The sequence below is a fragment of the Homalodisca vitripennis genome, chromosome 8 (assembly GCF_021130785.1).
Source record: "Homalodisca vitripennis isolate AUS2020 chromosome 8, UT_GWSS_2.1, whole genome shotgun sequence".
Taxonomy (NCBI): Eukaryota; Metazoa; Arthropoda; class Insecta; order Hemiptera; family Cicadellidae; genus Homalodisca; species Homalodisca vitripennis.
In genome coordinates this window covers 103331562-103352335 of record NC_060214.1, presented here as the reverse complement: position 1 = coordinate 103352335, position 20774 = coordinate 103331562, and the positions used below count along the sequence as shown (strand labels likewise).

The 20774-nt window shown below is 31.0% G+C and overlaps 1 protein-coding gene across 1 annotated transcript in view; it reads right to left on the bottom strand.

The window, feature by feature from the left end:
* Positions 1-19660, bottom strand: part of LOC124368293 (roundabout homolog 2-like) — a 210694-nt gene extending 191034 nt beyond the window's left edge. Inside the window, exon 1 of the mRNA XM_046825566.1 lies at positions 18726-19660. Within this exon, the coding sequence (XP_046681522.1) occupies positions 18726-18777 (52 nt within the window). The 5' untranslated portion in view covers positions 18778-19660. The remainder of the gene's footprint in view (positions 1-18725) is intronic.
* Between the last annotated feature and the right edge of the window lie 1114 nt (positions 19661-20774).

Sequence of the window (20774 nt, the reverse complement as noted above, 5' to 3'; positions counted from 1 at the left end):
TCCTTTGTCCAGAGAGTTACAGGACACTATTTGACAAACGTAGGTAGTCATGTTCGGCATTCGATGTGTAGACATTGCCTGAAAGTGCTGCCACAAGGAAAACAGCAACAGGCCAATTTCGTATACAAACTTTACATAAAACTATAGATCTTGTTTATGTTCCAGATTTATTGAGTACGTTTCGGAAAATACTAATCGAGATAACCGTAGCAGTGTAAGATGTGAGACGGAACTCGTAACAAGGAACTCCCTGTTTAGAGACAAAGACACAGATTACTTTTCTTTAACAGATTATATGAATGCACCAAGATGCATTGAAATGCATTACAAAACTGCAGCGACATTCTCCTCCACATTGCAAAAGAGTATTGAGATTTACTCACACCTTACTGTGATTTCCTAACCTTGTGATATTCTTGCAGATGCGTATCACTGTTGTCCTTCCGTAATTATTTTTTTTTTTTCATATGAACTTACCACCAACTCGAGTGAACAAATTACAATACTAATGTATAAAAGTATATTATATTTATTTTATAAGTCCAAATCCAAAGTGAATTAACTGTAATGAATTTTATGGAGTTTAAGATTATACCTCATGTTAAATTACGGACTCTTAGAGAAATATGCATTGTATATTACAAATAAACCATATGGAAATTATTTGAGCCCAATTCATTACCTATTAGAACTGTATAATCATAACTATATAATTGTATGATTTTGAACCACTTGCTATTTCTTACAAGTTTTACTATATTCGTGAGTTGCAGATATTGGCCATTGAAGATTTTCATACGTATAATTAAAGTTATCGTCTCTTAAGTTATGTATAGAATATTGTAGAAAGAATTTCAGCACGTTATCACCACTATTATGAAATTTAAAAGAAACAAGGAATTGCTTATCAAGTTGCCAATAACACAGAGGAAACAATATAGAAAAAGCATGATAACAATAGGTATAACAAGTATTGAGAAAAAAGAACTGATGCAATTCCGACCTCTTTTAATTAAAATTACTTGAGGGACTGATTAATGACTTTGACGAGGCGGCCTTCTTAGTCCCAGTGAAATGTTTCCAAAATCTTGTTATGATTTCTAAATCAGCTTTTGAATATCCTTGTGATGGTCCCTAATACATCCTTGGTGAAACCATTCAGTGATCTCTGGATCAGCCTCTGAGATACGTTTTGGTGATCCCTACAGCAGCTATGGAGAAACCTTTTGATGATATCTAAGGCAAGCTAAACGTGCGAACCAAATAGCTGTTTTCTTCATGTTTCTATGCTGATTGCTTACTGATTGTTTAAACGCAAACATTGTTTGAACCAATACCATTTCATGTGCCCACACCGAATTAGCATCTTTACAAACTACATATCTTATTTCAATCAGCGTTGTTACGGTTATGCTAAAAATCGACACTCTGTGAGTAGGTAATTTGTTATTACAAATGTCATCGAAACAATGGAAAATGGCAATCTTTGGTCGTTGGCAGTGAAGGTTTATGGTAAAAAAAATCTGTTTATTATAGGCTGATTTATAACATTTGGTTAATTTTTGTATTGTTACTAGCTGATTTAAGTTAACCTTCAATCAAGCAGTTTTGTTAGAGGTGCAACTTTCGGTGATCTATGGAAGATATTGTTGATTCTGGTTGTGGATATTTTCGAAAGCCGTTCCTCGAGATAAATGGGCTTTGATATTGAGATTTGAGTGCTGACGAGTGGATTCCCCAACGTTTGCTGATTGTCCTGCCTTGTTTGCTGAGTTGAAGTGGGGTCTTCGGATGACACTCAATTGAATGAAGCAGCAGGGTGTAAGAGTTGGGGTTGTGGGGTTGTATCTGAGTGAGGTCAGTTGCGTGTCTCTTCTCTTGGTGGGTGAACTTTTACTATGCAGTAAAAACAGGCAATAGCTAGAAACTCATTATAAATTATGCATTACTTGTGTCATAGAAAAATATATAAATTTGCTGCGGTAAGTCTATATACCCTTTAATTGACAGTCTGCCACTTTTACATTGTTTTTTACATCCCTCAATCGTGCTGGCGTATGTTTTGGCACACTAAACAAAATGGTTTTATGGCGTCTATCGTTTGTGTTCCTTTAATGAACTTATAAATATCGTTTTATTTTGTATAACTGTGTAATGGCAATGTAAAAAAACTAAATTATTTACTTGGATTTCTAAATGGCTGACTATTAAACTTGAGTTGCCTTTCACCCAGTCGGATTTAAAACTTAAAGATTTGTTAACCTATACACAACCCCGCTAAGAGAGAAGTTATATTCGAATCTATCTGCTATATGTTTACTGTAACAGTAACTGCAAAGCATTCAGGCTTCCTTTGCACTTGTTCAAAGCAGTAACTTTACATTATAGTTTTATCCAATCATAGTAGATAAGGCTAACCAACATCTTCCATCTCTATGCCAACTGGTCTTCTATGTTTATCGTCTTACAACCAATTTTAATAATATTGTTTCTATTTTAAAAAGCCTATCTTGCAAGCATATTGCAAGTGTTGAAATTGTTATGAAGTTTTATTGTATTAATATAAATACTAGTAATACAGTTTTACATGCAGTGTAAAACTACTTTAAATTGATTTTTTTAACTAAAATTCATAAATTAATAAACAACTGATACTAAACGGTACGAGATGAAACATTTAAAAATATTTAATTTAAGTAACACGCTAATGACATTAATTAGTTTTACTCATTCACGATATTCTATATTTAATCAATAATAAACTGTGTAAATTTATTCCAAAAAATAAACTTTGCATGAGCTCTAACAATACTCTCTATCAAATTGCTGCTAAACTGATAAAGTTAACGTAACTAAATAAAATACCTGTTCCAGCTCATCTCGTTCCAGCTAAGTGGGTCGTTGTTACACTGTTGAGTATTACAGAAAATTAAATTTATCTTTTACGATTTGACAAAAAAGTCAGGATATAATTTATTGCTTGTAGAACTATGTAACGCTTAAGCACGTAGTTAAAAATTATTCCAACAATATATAAATAGATCCGTAAATAATTAACCAGTTAATGGCAAATTTATTCCAAAAAATTAACTCTTCATGAGCTCTAACAATACTCTCTATCAAATTGCTGCTAAACTGATAAAGTTAACGTAACTAAATAAAATACCTGTTCCAGCTCATCTCGTTCCAGCTAAGTGGGTCGTTGTTACACTGTTGAGTATTACAGAAAATTAAATTTATCTTTTACGATTTGACAAAAAAGTCAAGATATAATCTGTTGCTTGTAGAACTATGTAACGCTTAAGCACGTAGTTACCAGTTAATGGCAAATTTATTCCAAGAGCTCTAACAATACTCTCTATCAAATTGCTGCTAAACTGATAAAGTTAACGTAACTAATAAAATACCTGTTCCAGCTCATCTCGTTCCAGCTAAGTGGGTCGTTGTTACACTGTTGAGTATTACAGAAAATTAAATTTATCTTTTACGATGACAAAAAAGTCAAGATATAATCTATTGCTTGTAGAACTATGTAACGCTTAAGCACATAGTTAAAAATTATTCCAACAATATATACGAGTAAATGGATCTGTAAATAATTAACCAGTTAATGGCAAATTTATTCCAAAAAATTAACTCTTCATGAGCTCTAACAATACTCTCTATCAAATTACTGCTAAACTGATAAAGTTAACGTAACTAAATAAAATACCTGTTCCAGCACATCTCGTTCCAGCTAAGTGGGTCGTTGTTACACCGTGTTGAGTATTACAGAAAATTAAATTTATCTTTTACGATTTGACAAAAAAAGTCAAAATATAATCTGTTGCTTGTAGAACTATGTAACGCTTAAGCACGTAGTTAAAAATTATTCCAACAATATATAAATAGATTTGTAAATAATTAACCAGTTAATGGCAAATTTATTCCAAAAAATTAACTCTTCATGAGCTCTAACAATACTCTCTATCAAATTGCTGCTAAACTGATAAAGTTAACGTAACTAAATAAAATACCTGTTCCAGCTCATCTCATTCCAGCTAAGTGGGTCGTTGTTACACTGTTGAGTATTACAGAAAATTAAATTTATCTTTTACGATTTGACAAAAAAGTCCAGATATAATTTATTGCTTGTAGAACTATGTAACGCTTAAGCACATAGTTAAAAATTATTCCAACAATATATACGAGTAAATAGATCCGTAAATAATTAACCAGTTAATGGCAAATTTATTCCAAAAAATTAACTCTTCATGAGCTCTAACAATACTCTCTATCAAATTGCTGCTAAACTGATAAAGTTAACGTAACTAAATAAAATACCTGTTCCAGCTCATCTCGTTCCAGCTAAGTGGGTCGTTGTTACACTGTTTAGTATTACAGAAAATTAAATTTATCTTTTACGATTTGACAAAAAAGTCAGGATATAATTTATTGCTTGTAGAACTATGTAACGCTTAAGCACATAGTTAAAAATTATTCCAACAATATATAAATAGATCTGTAAATAATTAACCAGTTAATGGCAGTGGCATATATTTTATACATACAAAACAATTCCGTCATGTTATTAATTGGTTATTAATTTACAGATAGAATTATTGGCTTAGCGTTAACAATCACTTGAGAGGCTGGAAAATGTTTATTACCTTCTGTCCATCTATACATCTGTCTATCTGTCTGACTGTTATTCGATATTTCAAATACTATTAAAATGTTGCAAGCAGCTTGATGTCAACGATAAAGTCGTAGAATAAATAATTTGTGAAAAGACCACATATGAAACAAACACCTGACTTTCTACTTCTACCTCGTACATAAAATATCATCTTTGTGACTTGTTGTGTAGATGTACTTATGAAAAGCTATGAAACGGAACTTAATGGATAATAATGGGAATGCATCATATGGCACGGATTTCAAGAAATAATTAATCTGTAGACATTGAATTTTCCAGGCAACATAGAAAAATATGAGTTATATTATAGTGTTTTGATAGGGTTTTGCTGTGATTTTAATGTTTCTTTATCTTCTGGTAGATATTAAAATTCATTTTCTGTATGACTTTTCTGTCTGTACGAAATGAAATGAGCTTAAGTTTCTATGCAACCTCAGCGAAACCCGTTTTGCGACACGTTGAGAAATGTTTTTACGATCTTTAAAACAGCTTCAGACAAACCTTGTGTTGACCGCTAAAACAATTTTTTACGATATTTTTTATCTCTAAACCATCTTTCGGGTGGAATGGTGTAGCGTATTCCTCCCTTGTAAATTGTTGGAATATTGTGTATGGAGTATTAATAAATAATACTACATAACACATATAACATAATAATCTTCTTTGTTATAGGATTCCAAGAATTCAACTTACCCTTGTGAGCAGTGGCATTGAGTTTTCAATAAATAAAATATCTATAAACAAGTCTCTGTAAATTTAATAGTGAACTGAATTAGTCTACTATATTTTTAATTAACGAGCTCGACAAAACTCTTTTGTATTGCATACACAGGATACACAAATTTAATTTCCTTATATAACATCATAAATCAATAAAACCATGATCGCTAATCTTCTTTGTTACAAGATTCTAGGAAGTCAACAACCCTTGTGATCAACGGCATTGAGTTTTCAGTAAATAAAATAGCCATAAAAAAGTCCCTGTAAATTTAATATTGAACTGAATTAGTCTACTATATTTTTAATTGACAAGCTTCACAAAAGTCCTTTGTGTTTGCACAGAAAATATATTATTGTTATATTGGAATATTCTTTCTATTTAAAGAGTATACCTTTTAGAAATATATGCTTTATTTGGTTCTGTATCACCAGCTTTGTGTCGCAAAACTAATGAGAAGTTCAGAAAGCCTTGTTCCTCGGATTACTGCTAAATTCGAAATACGCGTACGTATCCCGTACATTCAGCCAATAGTAGTCGACAAGAACTGTAATGACGAGAGAACCCAACCAATTGAGACAGCCTTAGTGACAATACAGCTCAGTAGATAACGTTAATTGTCTTTCCGTTCATGCTTCTCTATAGAACTGCTGAGACAATACAGCTCACAGTCCCTGGCTGCGTGTCCTTGTACTCAGCAGCTTTATTGATAGCAGCTTAAGCTGAACCTGTGTCAATGTGATTATATATAATTAGTGTAGGTGGCTTTAATTGCGAACGCTATCTTTGAGTACAATGTATTGAAACATATCATTTCATAATTTTAGTAGCTGGAAGTTTTCAAATTCTGTGTTTTTATCGGTTCAATTAATATATACTAATATATTATATAATTATTATTAAACTTGTTTAGTAATAATAATAATGTTTAGTATTAATTTTAAAAATATTTTATTAAATAGAAAATAAAACTAGCAAAAAGTATAATTCTTTTTAATTTCCCCATATTTGAATGATAATGGTTTGACTCAATAGTTTTATGACCATATTTGACTCAATAGTTTTAAATTTGCCATTGATTTTCTCTGGGTGGAAAAAATAGGTTTTTGTGAATTTATTTGCAGGAATTCTATTCTTCTTATAATCAAATCCAAAAAACTATTCAAAACAAGGATTTTAATGGTTTACAGTAACTAATTGGAAAATGACTGGAGCGTATGACATTTGTTTTATTTATATAAGACTTTAATTTCCTTGTATAAATAAATACAACCATGCCAATCTCTGAAGTTACGAGCTCATATAACTCATATACATACTGTAAAAGAAAATGAAAAACTGATAAAGAGGGCAGTTTTTAGTAGGTCAAACTAACCTAGTGTAGTTTTATTGTAAATTTATGACAAGCTCTAGTAATCATCTTATGCTTACATCTTATGAAAATTTTGACATTGCGTCAGATAACCTGAGCCAGCTTCACACGGTTCAGTCAAATTTGAATGCCATTTTTCCTGTATTCGACGACGTTATCTTGCTATACAATCTCTCCAGTAAGTAATTCAAACTTTGTCTTGAAGAAAATTAGAAAGGTTTGGCATTCGCTTTTTGAAAAAGGTGGGTTTGATAAACCGAATTTCAACTGTGCAGTCTTATTTAGAAAATGCTAAAGTTTGTTTCCTGTAAATTATAATTCAGAGAAGTTAAATTACCTATTGGTTATTTTACCATCATTCAATCTTAGAGTTAAAGTAGTTGTAATCTTCATATCTTTTTGGAGACAATTCACTCGTTCATTCATATCAAATTACTCGGAATGAATGGTCATTGCGTTAAAGTTTTCTCTAATTTGGAGCCGTCAGCATACTTATCGACTATTGAATGCAATCATAATTTATTGGTTGATTATTACTAGAAAATTTCATCTTTGATTTTACATACCAAAGATAGGACAATTTTACATAATTTAAGAAAAAACCATACAAAGACAACTATTCATGTTGTAAAATATTAGAGCCACCGACTATATCTCCTATTTGGTCCTAACTTTCCTTAAAATTCCATTTTACTTATGTTTTCCTTCAACGTACGTTCAGTTTTCTCTTCTATAATGTAAAATTAGTAAAAAAATAAATTTGTAGTCACGTTTATAAATATTTTATTTGTTCGTATAAGGAAACTGTGTATAAGTCCATGTTGCCTAGTTAATGAGCAAAAGGCATTCATTAGTTTTAGTGAGAAAATGGTTTAGAAAAAAGTTTTTCAGTAAGAAAATGGACTTCTTGGATTTAACTATAAGGTTAGTCACCAGGAAAAACCTTGATCAGGCGAAGAGCCTATATTGCTTTGTTCATAACCTCATACTTAGTTTAAAAATGAGTAGTAAATAGTACTTAGTAAATATACTACATCGTTTGAAAGATTTATAATTCGCTTTTTACTCGATGAAGGATAAATTTTTTCTCTGTAATGATGAAAGTGTATGATAAATATAATGATCTATAAATATAAAAAAAAACTATTCTAATTGAGCAGAGCCGTCCAAAAACGACTGAGACTCAATAATCAATTAATACTACTCTCCTCAACCATTTAAGTTTTAACTATCGATTAAAACTAATGAGCATAATATAGATTGATAACATTACTCATTCATATAGTAAAATTCCGTTGTTACTCAAATATTAGTGCCAAAAAGGTGAAGCCATTAGTAACAAAATGTGAATCTCAGAGAAGGTGGGTGAGATTCTCCAACATGACAATGAGTACCGTCATGCTATACAAGAAACTTTAAAAATAGGAGGGACCCTCTATCTTTCATTTAGCTCCATCAGATTTCTTCTTGGCCACAAAGGAGGTGCTGTGTGAAAAGAAATTATAAAAGAACAATGGTGTCAGAAAATGTGTGGGAAATTCGCACGAACACCAAGATAAAGACTCTTTTCTGAGATATAAAAAGAAGCCATTGAACCATTGGGATAAATGTAACAGTATTGGCGGAGATTATCTTAAAGAACAGGAAATATTTCATTTTATGAAATTGCACAATTATTCTCCAGACCAGTTTGTCTCTTTAACTTAGTATTCCTCTCCTAGATCGGCATTGTGTGAGTGAAGTTGGCTCCCTTACCATATACAAACAAGACATCTTAACAGCTGTACAGCTAGCTGTTTAATAATAAACAATTTTTTCTGAGCTCTACTAACATCTGGGAATCAGCTGGTGAGTGCTTTTTATTGCAGATGGGAGTTGAGCTTTAATGAATATGCGTGTTATGTTGCAGCTGGGATAAACAGCCTAGAGTCATGATAATGGTTTTTCCTAGCTTTCCCGGGTTAATGCACGTAATTTAATAAACAAAAGAGAGCAATAAAAATTTTTAAAAAATGTAACTTATTTCTTAAACATTTCCTACAACCGTATAAATAATAAATTGCAATAAGCCATACCCCGAGTTTTAAATTACCAAAGCATATTTATAATATTAACGATTTTTATAAGACAGTTAATTTTTATTTTAAGTCTACTATTAATAGTAGACTTTAAAGCTTGTGTCGATGATACATGTTTTTACCAAGATTTTATTCTTATAAAGTAAGAAAATTAAAATGAGGTAATAATGTTTAAATTACTAATTCTTAAGAGCTGCCGTTAATTCAGTTTTTGTATTGTTGACTATTCGCTAAGAACCTCATTGCGGGCCATGTCTTGTCACAGTAAATTTGCTATAAATAAGGTATTTATTATTCGATTTAGATCATGTTTGTGTCATTAGATTTGTAATAATATCCTTTAAACACTGTTCTTCGTGTAATCCTTGAGACAAACTGCTGGTTTTTAGATATTCAAAGTTTTAAATGGCCGCATTTTTTTTAAATACTAAAGATAACTTCATGATTTTTTTATTGGCCTTGTTATTATAACTATTTGAACTAAATCTGATATAATTAAACTTATTAGTTTTAAAGATATTGATTTTTTCTAAAATCACATACAGACAGACATATGGGAAACTTAGTATCAGATACCCATGTTCATATGGTGAAATATGTTTGTCTTGACCTGAGCAATACCGTGGTAACCTTTGTCCAGAGAGTTACGGAACATCATATATATTTCATGATGATGTAATCATGAAATATATATAAAATAGGTAAAATCAAACCTATTTAAAGCATTTAAATGATTGCAATTGTTGCGTGTAACACTATCTAAAAACGAACGTTTGACCTGTCATATAAGTTAGTATTATATAAATAAATATCACAATTTAGTTTTTACACTACAGCATGAATATTCTTCCATACGTCTCGAAAAATTCAATATTCTTTTATTATTTATTGTGTAAGACGTAGTAGAGACGGTCGTTTGTCACTTTTAGGGAATTCCACATTGATCTGTTCTCACTACACAATAAATCAAACGTTGACAAAACTCAGTCCATGGTTTTAGTTCAGCACTTTTACCAATGACAGTACAAAAAACAACGAATATATGTACACTCCAAAGAAGAAAGTAACAACAGCTAATAATAGCTAAATTGAATTACAATACACGTTTATAACTACAATCCGCGAACAACGATATATATTTACGTTGCGAATATAGTGGAGCGATCTGAAATCTTATTTGACAACTAGGCCAACTGTGACACTGATATTTTAATATATATTTGAAGTAATCATTACTCTTGAAGAGTCTGTCACAATACTCAAGTCGTAAATTTGGCAAGATTTTCAAGAACAACGAATAAGTTTTTATCTTACTTATTTCATAACTAATTCCATTATTATAAATAATCTACTCACAAACAACACCAAGTTACGAGTGTTGTTTCTATACATAAACAGATCAGCGCTTAGTAAAAATTTAAACTTTATTGCTTTATTCTCACTTATCTTCTACGCAAATAATATGCCTTGAGAAGTAAGAAATAGCTCTCATTTATGGCAAAGAGCCATTTCGATTTTGGCCTGAATCAACTAAAACGATTTTATCGATTCAGTAGAAAAATGCAGTGTATTTCAAGCGCCTAAAAGATAAAAAGACTTGAGTAACATATATTAAGAATTGTGAAGTTAATAAAAAACAACTAATCAATTTTTAATGTTTTATTTTGTCGTTAAAAATTCTTTATGTGGATTTGCCCTGTATTCATTACTTGAAATCAATTACGCCATTGAGCGTTTTGTGCATAATTTTACTTTTCCAGTGTATTACAATGGATTTACGCTCTTATCGAAATATAGGACATTTCATTTGTGTAAAGATTTTGGGAATTTTCCAGTCTTCCAGGTATTATTCCAATGATGACAAAGGAACAGCTATTGTATGCATGTTAAATGGTGGACACAAGACGGAAAACTATTGTATAAGACCGTCACCAAGAACGGAAAAGTTACAACCATAAGTTAAACTATAGTTGTAACTATAGTTTACAGCTATAGTTACATACCTGGTACGTATGTATCTGGTTCTATGTCCTGTAGGTACATTCGGGTTTAAACAGGAAAACGTAGATAATACTTCAAACAAAGATTCGGACGGGAAAACATATACAGTTTTTGGTCTATGTTTTAGGACGGAAAACGGGCTTTGAACTGGAAAAGCAAATAGCTGATCATTTCAATTTTCGGACAGCAAATCCTAGATACACGAAAGCGAAAACGTAGGTAGATTTTGGTTGTGAATTTTGGATAGTAATACGGAAAAAATTTTGATTCAGATCTTAGATTGGGAAACTGAGAAAATATTTTGAACAGAAACATTTCAATAGCTTTTATTTCGAATGTTGGACGGAAAATGTAATAGCTCTTGATTTTGAAATTGGGCCGGAAAGAAAAGTATACATAGTATATTGTTACTTTTGGGATATTAGTTAATATAACTTTCCAAGAAATAAATTATAATCTTGAGATTTTAATTGTTAGTTATACAAATTGCTCAAAATATACAATTAGCTTATTTATATCTTGAATTCTTGGTTCTTATATTAATCTAATATTTAATCTAAATGATATTTTTAGAGTAAATATGATTTATTTTAATACATTAATTATTTTTTGTTATATTATTTGTATAATTTCCAGCTCTGTACAGATTTATTTCCAAAAGTTCTGTATAAATGGCAACACAATTAAAAAGATTTATGTGTTTGTTATTGAATATGGTATCTGATAACCTATTATTTTCTGCTACTTATATTTTTATCCCGTCATATAAATTTCCAGTGAACCCTCCAATTCTTAAGATGTTTGCCGCAAGATTATCGATAAGTGTTAATTATGATTAATTATCAAAACATGCTAGCCAGACATGATTTATCGGAGCAGAGGTCGTGAGATTGATCTTTTATCGGCGTCTGGAAGAATCGCGATGCTTCATTAACTCATCGGCATTCTTCCTTATTGCACGTCATTGCAGTTACGTCATTGACAGTTTGACAGTCATAGTTTAATGAAATATTTGGATATTCACATTAAACCTGTACTCAATGTTTGCTTGGGTATTATTGACTATGAAGAGTAAAATGCATTGATTAGCCGAAAATGTATGTTTGTTACACTAGAATATTTACTCATAGTCGGAAATACACTGAAAAGAATTCTTTGTAAAATTATGGACACTCCAAATTATCTAACTGTGTAAAATTAAATTTGCACATCTGTGTTAAAATTATTTTGGATTAGTAGAGTATGAACAAAACTTTTTTAATAACTTAAAAATACATATCAAGCTGAGCAGTACTAATAATAAAAAATCTGAGTTTTGACGAACAATATCTTACAAACAACTGCCAAAGTTCCTTGAACTATGAATCGAAGTGAGCTGATAGAGATATACGCGCTTTAATGATATCCCATTTGGCATATCATTACTTTTTAAGTTATGGAATTTTAAATTTTTACATTGGCTCTATTGAGTAATACTTTCCCTCGAAGTTCAGAAATACTTGCTTCAAAGGTGTGAGTTTTGTGAAATATGGGCTTTTAAACTAATTTATATTTTTTCATGAACAACTGTTTGGGATATAATTAAATCAAATTAAAATCTTATAAAATAACCGGTTAAGCTAGGAATGCTTTAAGTTTGTACAGAATGTCACTCTTTAAGTGAACACAAGATGTCACAAATGGAAAAGTATTCCCAAAATTGCTAAATTTTAAATCGATATCAAAAACCTTTTTTTTATTCCAATTTGACCGATAAAGACATTCGTCCATTATAATTCAGAAAGCAAGAGTTTTGGGATATTTCAATTACTTGGTTTTAAAAATACTTCAAGGATTCGGTTTGAGACCTCTGTTTTTCTTCATTATCGACCTATCAATCTTCCTGAAATGCTATGTCTAGCTATTTGCTGATAGTATTATGATCTATATGATGATCGCCGGAACCGCACAGCATTAACTCTGCAATCAACAACGTATTAAGGTATACTGCAATGAATATCACATGGCCATACTGCATGGCCATTCACATCGCCAAACCTGTGGTAGCACTGTTACTAATATCACTACTGGCTCTTATTTTTTATAGAATTGGGGATAAGATCACTACCAGCTCTGAGAGAAAAGTGGAGGTCGATTGTGTTGTTAATCTGTTAAAATATAGTGTAGATCGCCTTATTTTTATAAATATAAAGCTGAACACATAAGCGGGATCCTTTTGATAGAATGGGACAATTTGGGTCTCGTTATAATGATAGCTCGATAAAAACTCTTCAATGGTAACAATTAAAGATCAAGAGGTAATTCTAGATGGTCTGGAAGTACTGGAGCTGGTTGTGATAGATATGCGAAAGGAGGTTCCTGCCCTATCAGCCCATCGTCTGTAGGTGACTTGTTTACTCTAGATAATCTTATACGGTTACTACATATAGGTAAGAAATACCTTTTTCACCTCAGTATGTCGATTGCTCTCATTATAGCATATGGTAATAACACATTCTGTTATCGTAAATCGTCTACTTTTTATATTTTTGTAATCTTTTCCTGAAAATTATTCTGCAAATTGGCATAGGAATTCAATTTCATTTTTTTTAATTCAATTGGAATTCAATTTTCGAATTCGAATTGGTGTGACAATTTCTTATTAATTTTACCTTGGTTTTTGACAATATAATAACAATTTAAATTCTATTTTCAATCAAGTCAAAGTGATTTACATGGAATCCTATTTGATAATCTTTAAATCCCTAATTACTTCCCTCTTTTAAACGATGCAGAAATGGCCATTTATCATCATCATCATCATCATCATCATCATTATTTTTATTATTTATATTTTATTTGTAATACGTCTTTTAATAAAAAGTAATTTATAACTCAACAAATTTATCATTTTAATGCATTAAAAATTATTACTATACCATTATATTTCCAGTGGTGCAGAGAGGCAAAAAATGGAAAAGACGGATAGAAAGAAAACAAAAGGGCAATGATTAGAAATATTTTGCTACCCACTATACTAAACCCATCTATTTACCCAATTCTCACACATGTGAGAATTTCCCGTAATTTCCGTACTTATAATGGGATTGTTTTATAGCCGTAGACAAATCCATATCTTTGCCTCGAATGACTATATTAAAGTGGTAATTTCTGTAAACAGCCTCGTACTTTACGATATGATAACCAGGAACCAAGTTATCGTGAACTCTATAAGTACGACGTTATTAGCGTTAATAGCGACGTTTGGAACAAAGACGTCCTCAATGGCTAGTTATCTTATTAGTTGATCACTTTCTCACATCCTTACTGTCTGCTGACCAACAACACACCCTCTGCGTGCTTATCGAACGTGTATAACGTTATTCCTCAAGTTTAACAAATCCTTTAATGTCACTGTCAAAATTAAAGTATTGCATCACCCTTTCATGTACATTATCATTAAATACACTATCTGGAGTTGTAGTCCTTAAGAACAACGTTAAAATGCAAACATTTTAAATCCTTACTTATGACCGTAGAGTTATGAAATGTCTCATTTTAAAGATTACTTATCCAAAAAGACTTTTTAGTTTTTCCCGTTAAGTGTATACTGTTCAATTATTTCAATGTTTTTATTTTCTGAATAATTATTTAAAATATAAACATTCTAAAAAGGGTTTGCAAGCGTATTACACATACATTTATGCCTTAAAATGAAACGTCTCATACCTTCCGACTAAATATAAAGGCTTAAAGTTTTTTGAAGTTTAAGTTTGTTATTGTGGGAATAAAATCAAGATAGCTACATCGGTTTTTGTTTAGGATGACATTTTCTAATTTCCAGTCACAGATATGTATTTTAAAATGACTTCCAGAATTACAAAAATAATAAATTTTTATTTCTAGATAAGGAATTGTAGATTAGGTATATGAGTGGGAAACGAACGATATTTATAAAAAGGCGGGAATAAAAGCGGCTGAAGATAAAAATGCTTACAGTGTGTAAATGAGTTACGGCTTTAGGTCCTGAAATTGTTAATGATATTCCTTTGGGCCTTATTATAAGTTCTCCTAAATTATGTTTTACATGCAAACACATCATGGAATAATTTTTGTATTTTTCCTGTTCAGGAATATGCTTTTATGTGGCCACGGTCCACATACACAGGTACTACTTTCGATCTATCTACCTACAAGCCTAGTTAGATCTAGTTAGCTCTATAGAAGGCAGTGAATACTAATTTGGTCATACATAAGTCACATGTGCTAGTATAGCAAAAGACTATGCCAAAAAATCTTCAAAAATAAAAAAAATATTCTCAGAGAACACAGGTTGCACCACCTTAATACATTAAGATTAATTTAGTAGCAACTTAATTATGACAGATTAATTTCAAGAAGTTAAGAATGGAATATTTGTACTGTAGCTTCCGTTATCTTTGTATTTTTTCAAATGCTACTAGTATTATTGTTTTTATAAAATTGCTGCTGATACCAAAGTTGCTGTTTATTTTTGTTCTATAACGCTTTTGTCCTTTGTTTATAACACTCACGATTTTTACTTATATTAGCCCTTAATTATTTTTGTGTATTCAGCTAACATTAAATGTTAAATGGTGTATTCCGGGATGGAAAAAGAGGAGTACATCGTGCAGAAAAAAGTATGCATACAGCAAAACCTTTTTAAAATTCAGAATGTCTATCAAATTATGGATAAAACAAGTTATCAACTCATCATTCACTATCAAAATTACTCCAGTTGATATATTGATTAATGAAAATCTGTTACTGTTACAAGTGTACCAATTTTTGTTTTTCGGAAATGTTTAAAGGTCTCTCTAATCTCCAGCTTAGTTTGTAGCAAGCCATTTATCTGCGTCCTCGAACGCTGTCAACCCATTGACATGTGCAACACATGATTGACGAATGTTTAGCCATTTATAATGTAGTAGAAAGACTAAATGTCATTCTTCATTAATCAAACAAAAACGTTTTGTTGCGAATTAAAGTATTTAAAAACATCATTGCACTTGAAATGATGAGTTTTTTATTTTTCTTTTCGAGGAATTGCGACGTTATGTGGATAGAGACAAAAAGCAACGAAGTCGTTTAATAAATTAGGACTCCTAAAAAAATAAACACCTTTTTTATTTCTTTTAAAATTAATAGTTATTTTATGTTGTAAGTGGAGGTTTCAATATTATTTATTAGTTTTTTGACAACTATTTACGATAAATAAGATTATTTTTATTTGTGGGACAGAAATAAGATTTTAATTAATTGGATAGTTATTTAAAACTTATCCTTAAAGACATTTATCATATACAATATTGTAGTATTAGTTTTTGTAACATATAAGAAACTTTCTGTGGATCTGTGTTGAGTTGGTTGTTCCAATTTTAGTTTACTTTTGTTCCTTTTTTTACAGAACTTAAGCACCTGTACTTCCTAATTTTACAAACCATGATAAATATGTATTAAATACATGTTCAGCAATATAAAATGCTCACATTTTTAACCGAAATGTTCTATTAGTTTAGTTTGTGTATACATAAATACACAAAAAAGTATAAATAATCTATTTTTAAATTATGTATTTTGGCTGATCTTTAGCGAAGAACTCGTGAGGGAGAAAATTTTCATTTCTGTCTGTCCCTTTGGATTATATCTCGGACATATAGACTTGAAATTTTAATGAAGCATCGATGATGGTGCATGTGACTTAACATGATGGCAACTTGAAAAAACAGAAAAAATAAATTGGTAAACAAACTTAGTCTAATCATCTGAGATTTCAACATGTGGCTTTTTTCATGGAGTAAACAGAAAGAATAAGAGTTGAAAGTCAATATTGCGTAGTAGTATCCTCCGTAGCACACTGAAACTTGTATTATTTTAACAGTGCTATGAAACAAAATTGATAAACAAAAATGGGAATGCAATACGTGGCAATATCTCGAGTGATTTCATCTTGTGAATTTAAATTTCCCGTGAAACTTTATTTCTACATAAACAAGAATGTATCAATGATGGTGCATGTCCAACCTTGGAGTTTGGCTGAGCGTCATCGAAGGCCCTGACACAATAAGCGAAACAGTTTATTTTTTGTTTACCAAAAGGGATGAACAAATTTCTTTATCTCTGTCCATCCTTCTATCTATCCACAATACACTTCGAGAATTAATGAAATTTGAAGGTTGCATGCACCTCAGTTGCGAAACGTGGTGTTTCGTACTCCTACCATGTAATAAATATAATATGTTTGGATTTATAGATTATACTTATCAAACAATATAGATTTATATCTATTACACATTTTTATTTCTTACTTTTGAGAATAATCAACAGGCATTGCTAACGTAAATTTGGATTATATTGAATAATTGGTGTCAAGGTTTGCAGAATAAACGTTCAGTGTCATCCGGAATTTAATCATATCATTAATAAAATTATTTTAAATAAAATACAGGAATCAAACATGTTTATTACTTGATACGAAGATTGTGCATTAGTAATCATTATTGATTGTAAGCAAGATATTATGTGTAGTTTCTGTAACAATTTAAATTGTTATTACTGTTGTATAGTAACGTACGAGTATATTGCGGCTATTTTTCATATCAGGAACGCCGGAATATAAAAAGATTAACTCTGAATATAAAAGTCACTAAATTTTTGTTTGGAAAATAGCCGTATTTACTAATTTTCCGCCTTCATTTTTGCTGCAAAATAAAAAATTTATGACAATTTACAAAAAACCAATATATCCAAACCAAAAAAATATCTTATGGATCGTCTATTGAGGAAAAAGTGTTGTCAAGAAGGCAGTAACCAAAAGAAAATTTATTTAAGATGTTTATAATATAATAGGTATTAATGTTCCTGAGGAATAAATTTTCCATAACTACCAAGGTTACTTTTGTACCAAATACTAAGTACAAGTATTAAGATCATTTATTGCAATAATTTAAATAATTAGCATTATAAGAAATTTCAACTACTTATTGCCATAAACCAATTTTGTTCAGGAAATAATCTCAGAAATCTTGATTTCACTAGTTTATTTTTATTATTTTATCCATACAGACATACTAGTAATGATATAGAAAATTTTTGAACTTAATTCTCTAAGATAATTAGAAATGATTACAATGCAAATTATATTTATGTCCTATATTACGTTACAAACAAATAAACTAACTTTTTAGCGTAATTTTAAAGGAGCTTGCAGTATAAAAATGTCAAGTTTCCTGTATTTTCTATCTTACATTAGCAAACGTAGTATTTCAGTATAAAACTGTCTAATAAATTCATTACTTTAAGTTGCTGGACACGTTTATTGTCACTAATTACGAAATTAAACTTACTAAATTAATAACCTATACTAAATAGCGTTTAATACGGTCGTTATCTTTTATTTTCTAACGGTTTATATTTCGTTGTTATAAGAAATAATAAACACATTCCCAGTAGTGTGATCGCTCCTTTATTTGAGAAACTATGATAGGACGTGAATAAACGATAGTATACTGACAGTTTTTTTGCGTACCATTCGTTGAAAAAAGAGCTTTACAAAAGCTATGGCTTTAACCATAAAACATTAATTATATAACATTTGAAGTATACTATGACTAATTTTCGTATTTTCCGCCCTTTAGAGGATGTACTTTAAGGTTTTCAGTTCTTACATTATTACGAAATTTACTCATAGACACATTACTCGTAAATTTAGACTACATTTTGACGTGAAAGTTTAAAATATTAAATGAGACCATAAAATCAATGAGTTTTACTCCGCACAGAAAGTCTGTTACAAGAACCCGTCGTGGAGATGCAGAGGGAAATGTCAGGTAGTCGGGAAATTACTCTGACAAAGAGTATCTCAGGAGAGGGACTCACCATTAACGTGATGGAAGAAGAGAAGAAGAAGAATTATGGAAACATCCCTCATGGTTCAGTTGTATCCTGAAAACATCACTCCCCAGTAGTCTGTCGCGCCTTGTCACGCGTGAACCACCCTCTTGCCTCGGAAGAGTCAGTCAATGTTTTTGTCACTTCGGAAATATCACTTCACTCTCTTACAGAATAGGTTGTCACTTTGCCATCACTTCCTTCATGCCTTAATGAATTTTCAGTGTTTACTTTCCATAAACTTAATTATATTTAGATTTTTTTTATATGTTAACTGTTTGAGCAGCCCTTATCTAAAGAATCTTTCTAAATTTCTTCACTAGATATCACTTAGATCATAACTCCATTAATGTCACTTTAAGGTGTCACAAAAACGAATCTACGCTGTTACTGAAAACTGCACAAAGAACATTGACTAAATACTAATATATATTTACTTAATTATATTTAGATTTTTTTATGTGTTAACTGTTTGAGCAGCCCTTATCTAAAGAATCTTTCTAAAGTTTCCAACTAAATATCACTTAGATCATTACTCCATTAATGTCACTTTAAGATGTCACAAAAACGAATCTACGCTGTTACTGACAACTGCACAAAGAACATTGACTAAATACTAATATATATTTACAGATGTTAAAAGGAACATAGATTTGCTTGAACAAACACCAATAGAAAGCAACACTTAACGCACAGAATTCATGGGTATTGTATCATATGGTCTGTAACAGTCGCCGGATGAGTCTGCAACCTGTAAATTATCTTTTATCTCACTCCGAACCCATCGGCTCTTCTAAATACGTCCACTAAGTTACTAAATTATAACCCGTATTTAACGGCCGTGTCTGTGGTATAATGGTTACAATCCCGCTGACGCACAGTAACCTCCGCAATGTCACTCACTCTACAACGCCCGTATCGACGCTCGGCCGACGACTAAAAGCTCCACCAAATATCAACACCGACCTGTCTACTCCGGGTGCCCCACCCGCCCCCACGGTTCACCCCACCCCCCCTACATTTCACCCCACCCTCCCCAATAGCACGCGCCGGACAAGTGCAGGGGTGATCTCTCATTCCCGGCGACCGACCCTAGAATTCCCGTCTAGGGATCGTCTGGACCGACACATTAACAAATGCTATGTTTGGATTTAGAAGCTGTTCCTTGATTAGTAACAGTATTTGACAATGAAAAGTCAATAAGTAAAGTAGAATTTTAATGTACATTACAGATTCATATGTGCAAGCAAAAAACATTCTAATTAAATTGTTATATTGATATGTGTGCTACACAATTGGGGCATGGTACCCAATACTGAGATAATGTTTTTTTTTTCTTACTTAATAAATTAATAAAATATTGTTTTCTAACTGACAGTTCAATTAAATATAAATAAATTTCCACATTGGTTACAAATATTCATTATTTAAAAACTCTGTCTTTCCAATAATCTTTTAATGCAGATTATTCTCTGGTGTGTAGTTTTAATAGTTTAAAGTCCTTTAAGAATTGTTTTCCACAATTTTCTATAAATTTTAACGAACATGTTTTACGAATATAAATTTTTTTACACACATTATTAGCTTTAATATAACTGTGAATACATTGATTAATTAACGATAAATAATTAAATATTAGTTACATGTCTTACATACGACATACTTTGTAGACAAATATAGTCTACCTTTTGAGGATGGACCTACCAATCCATCGTTATTACAAAAATAATATTCTTCAATAAATCCAGTAACTAACTCAATTTGATTTATTCAAATAATAGTGATTAATAAGAAACTTTGTTCGTTAATTTTAAGCAGTGACATATGAATACAGTAGAGCAAAAATAAATAATCTGTTAGTTATTTTCTTCTCATATGCACTGACTCTACAAAATCGGGCGAGGTATAAGAATTGAAAGTGTTAAGACTTGTATATATTTTAATGATATATATATATATATATATCATTAAAATATATACAATTTTTAACACTAAAATATATACAAGTTTTTAACACTCAATTCTTACACCTCGTCC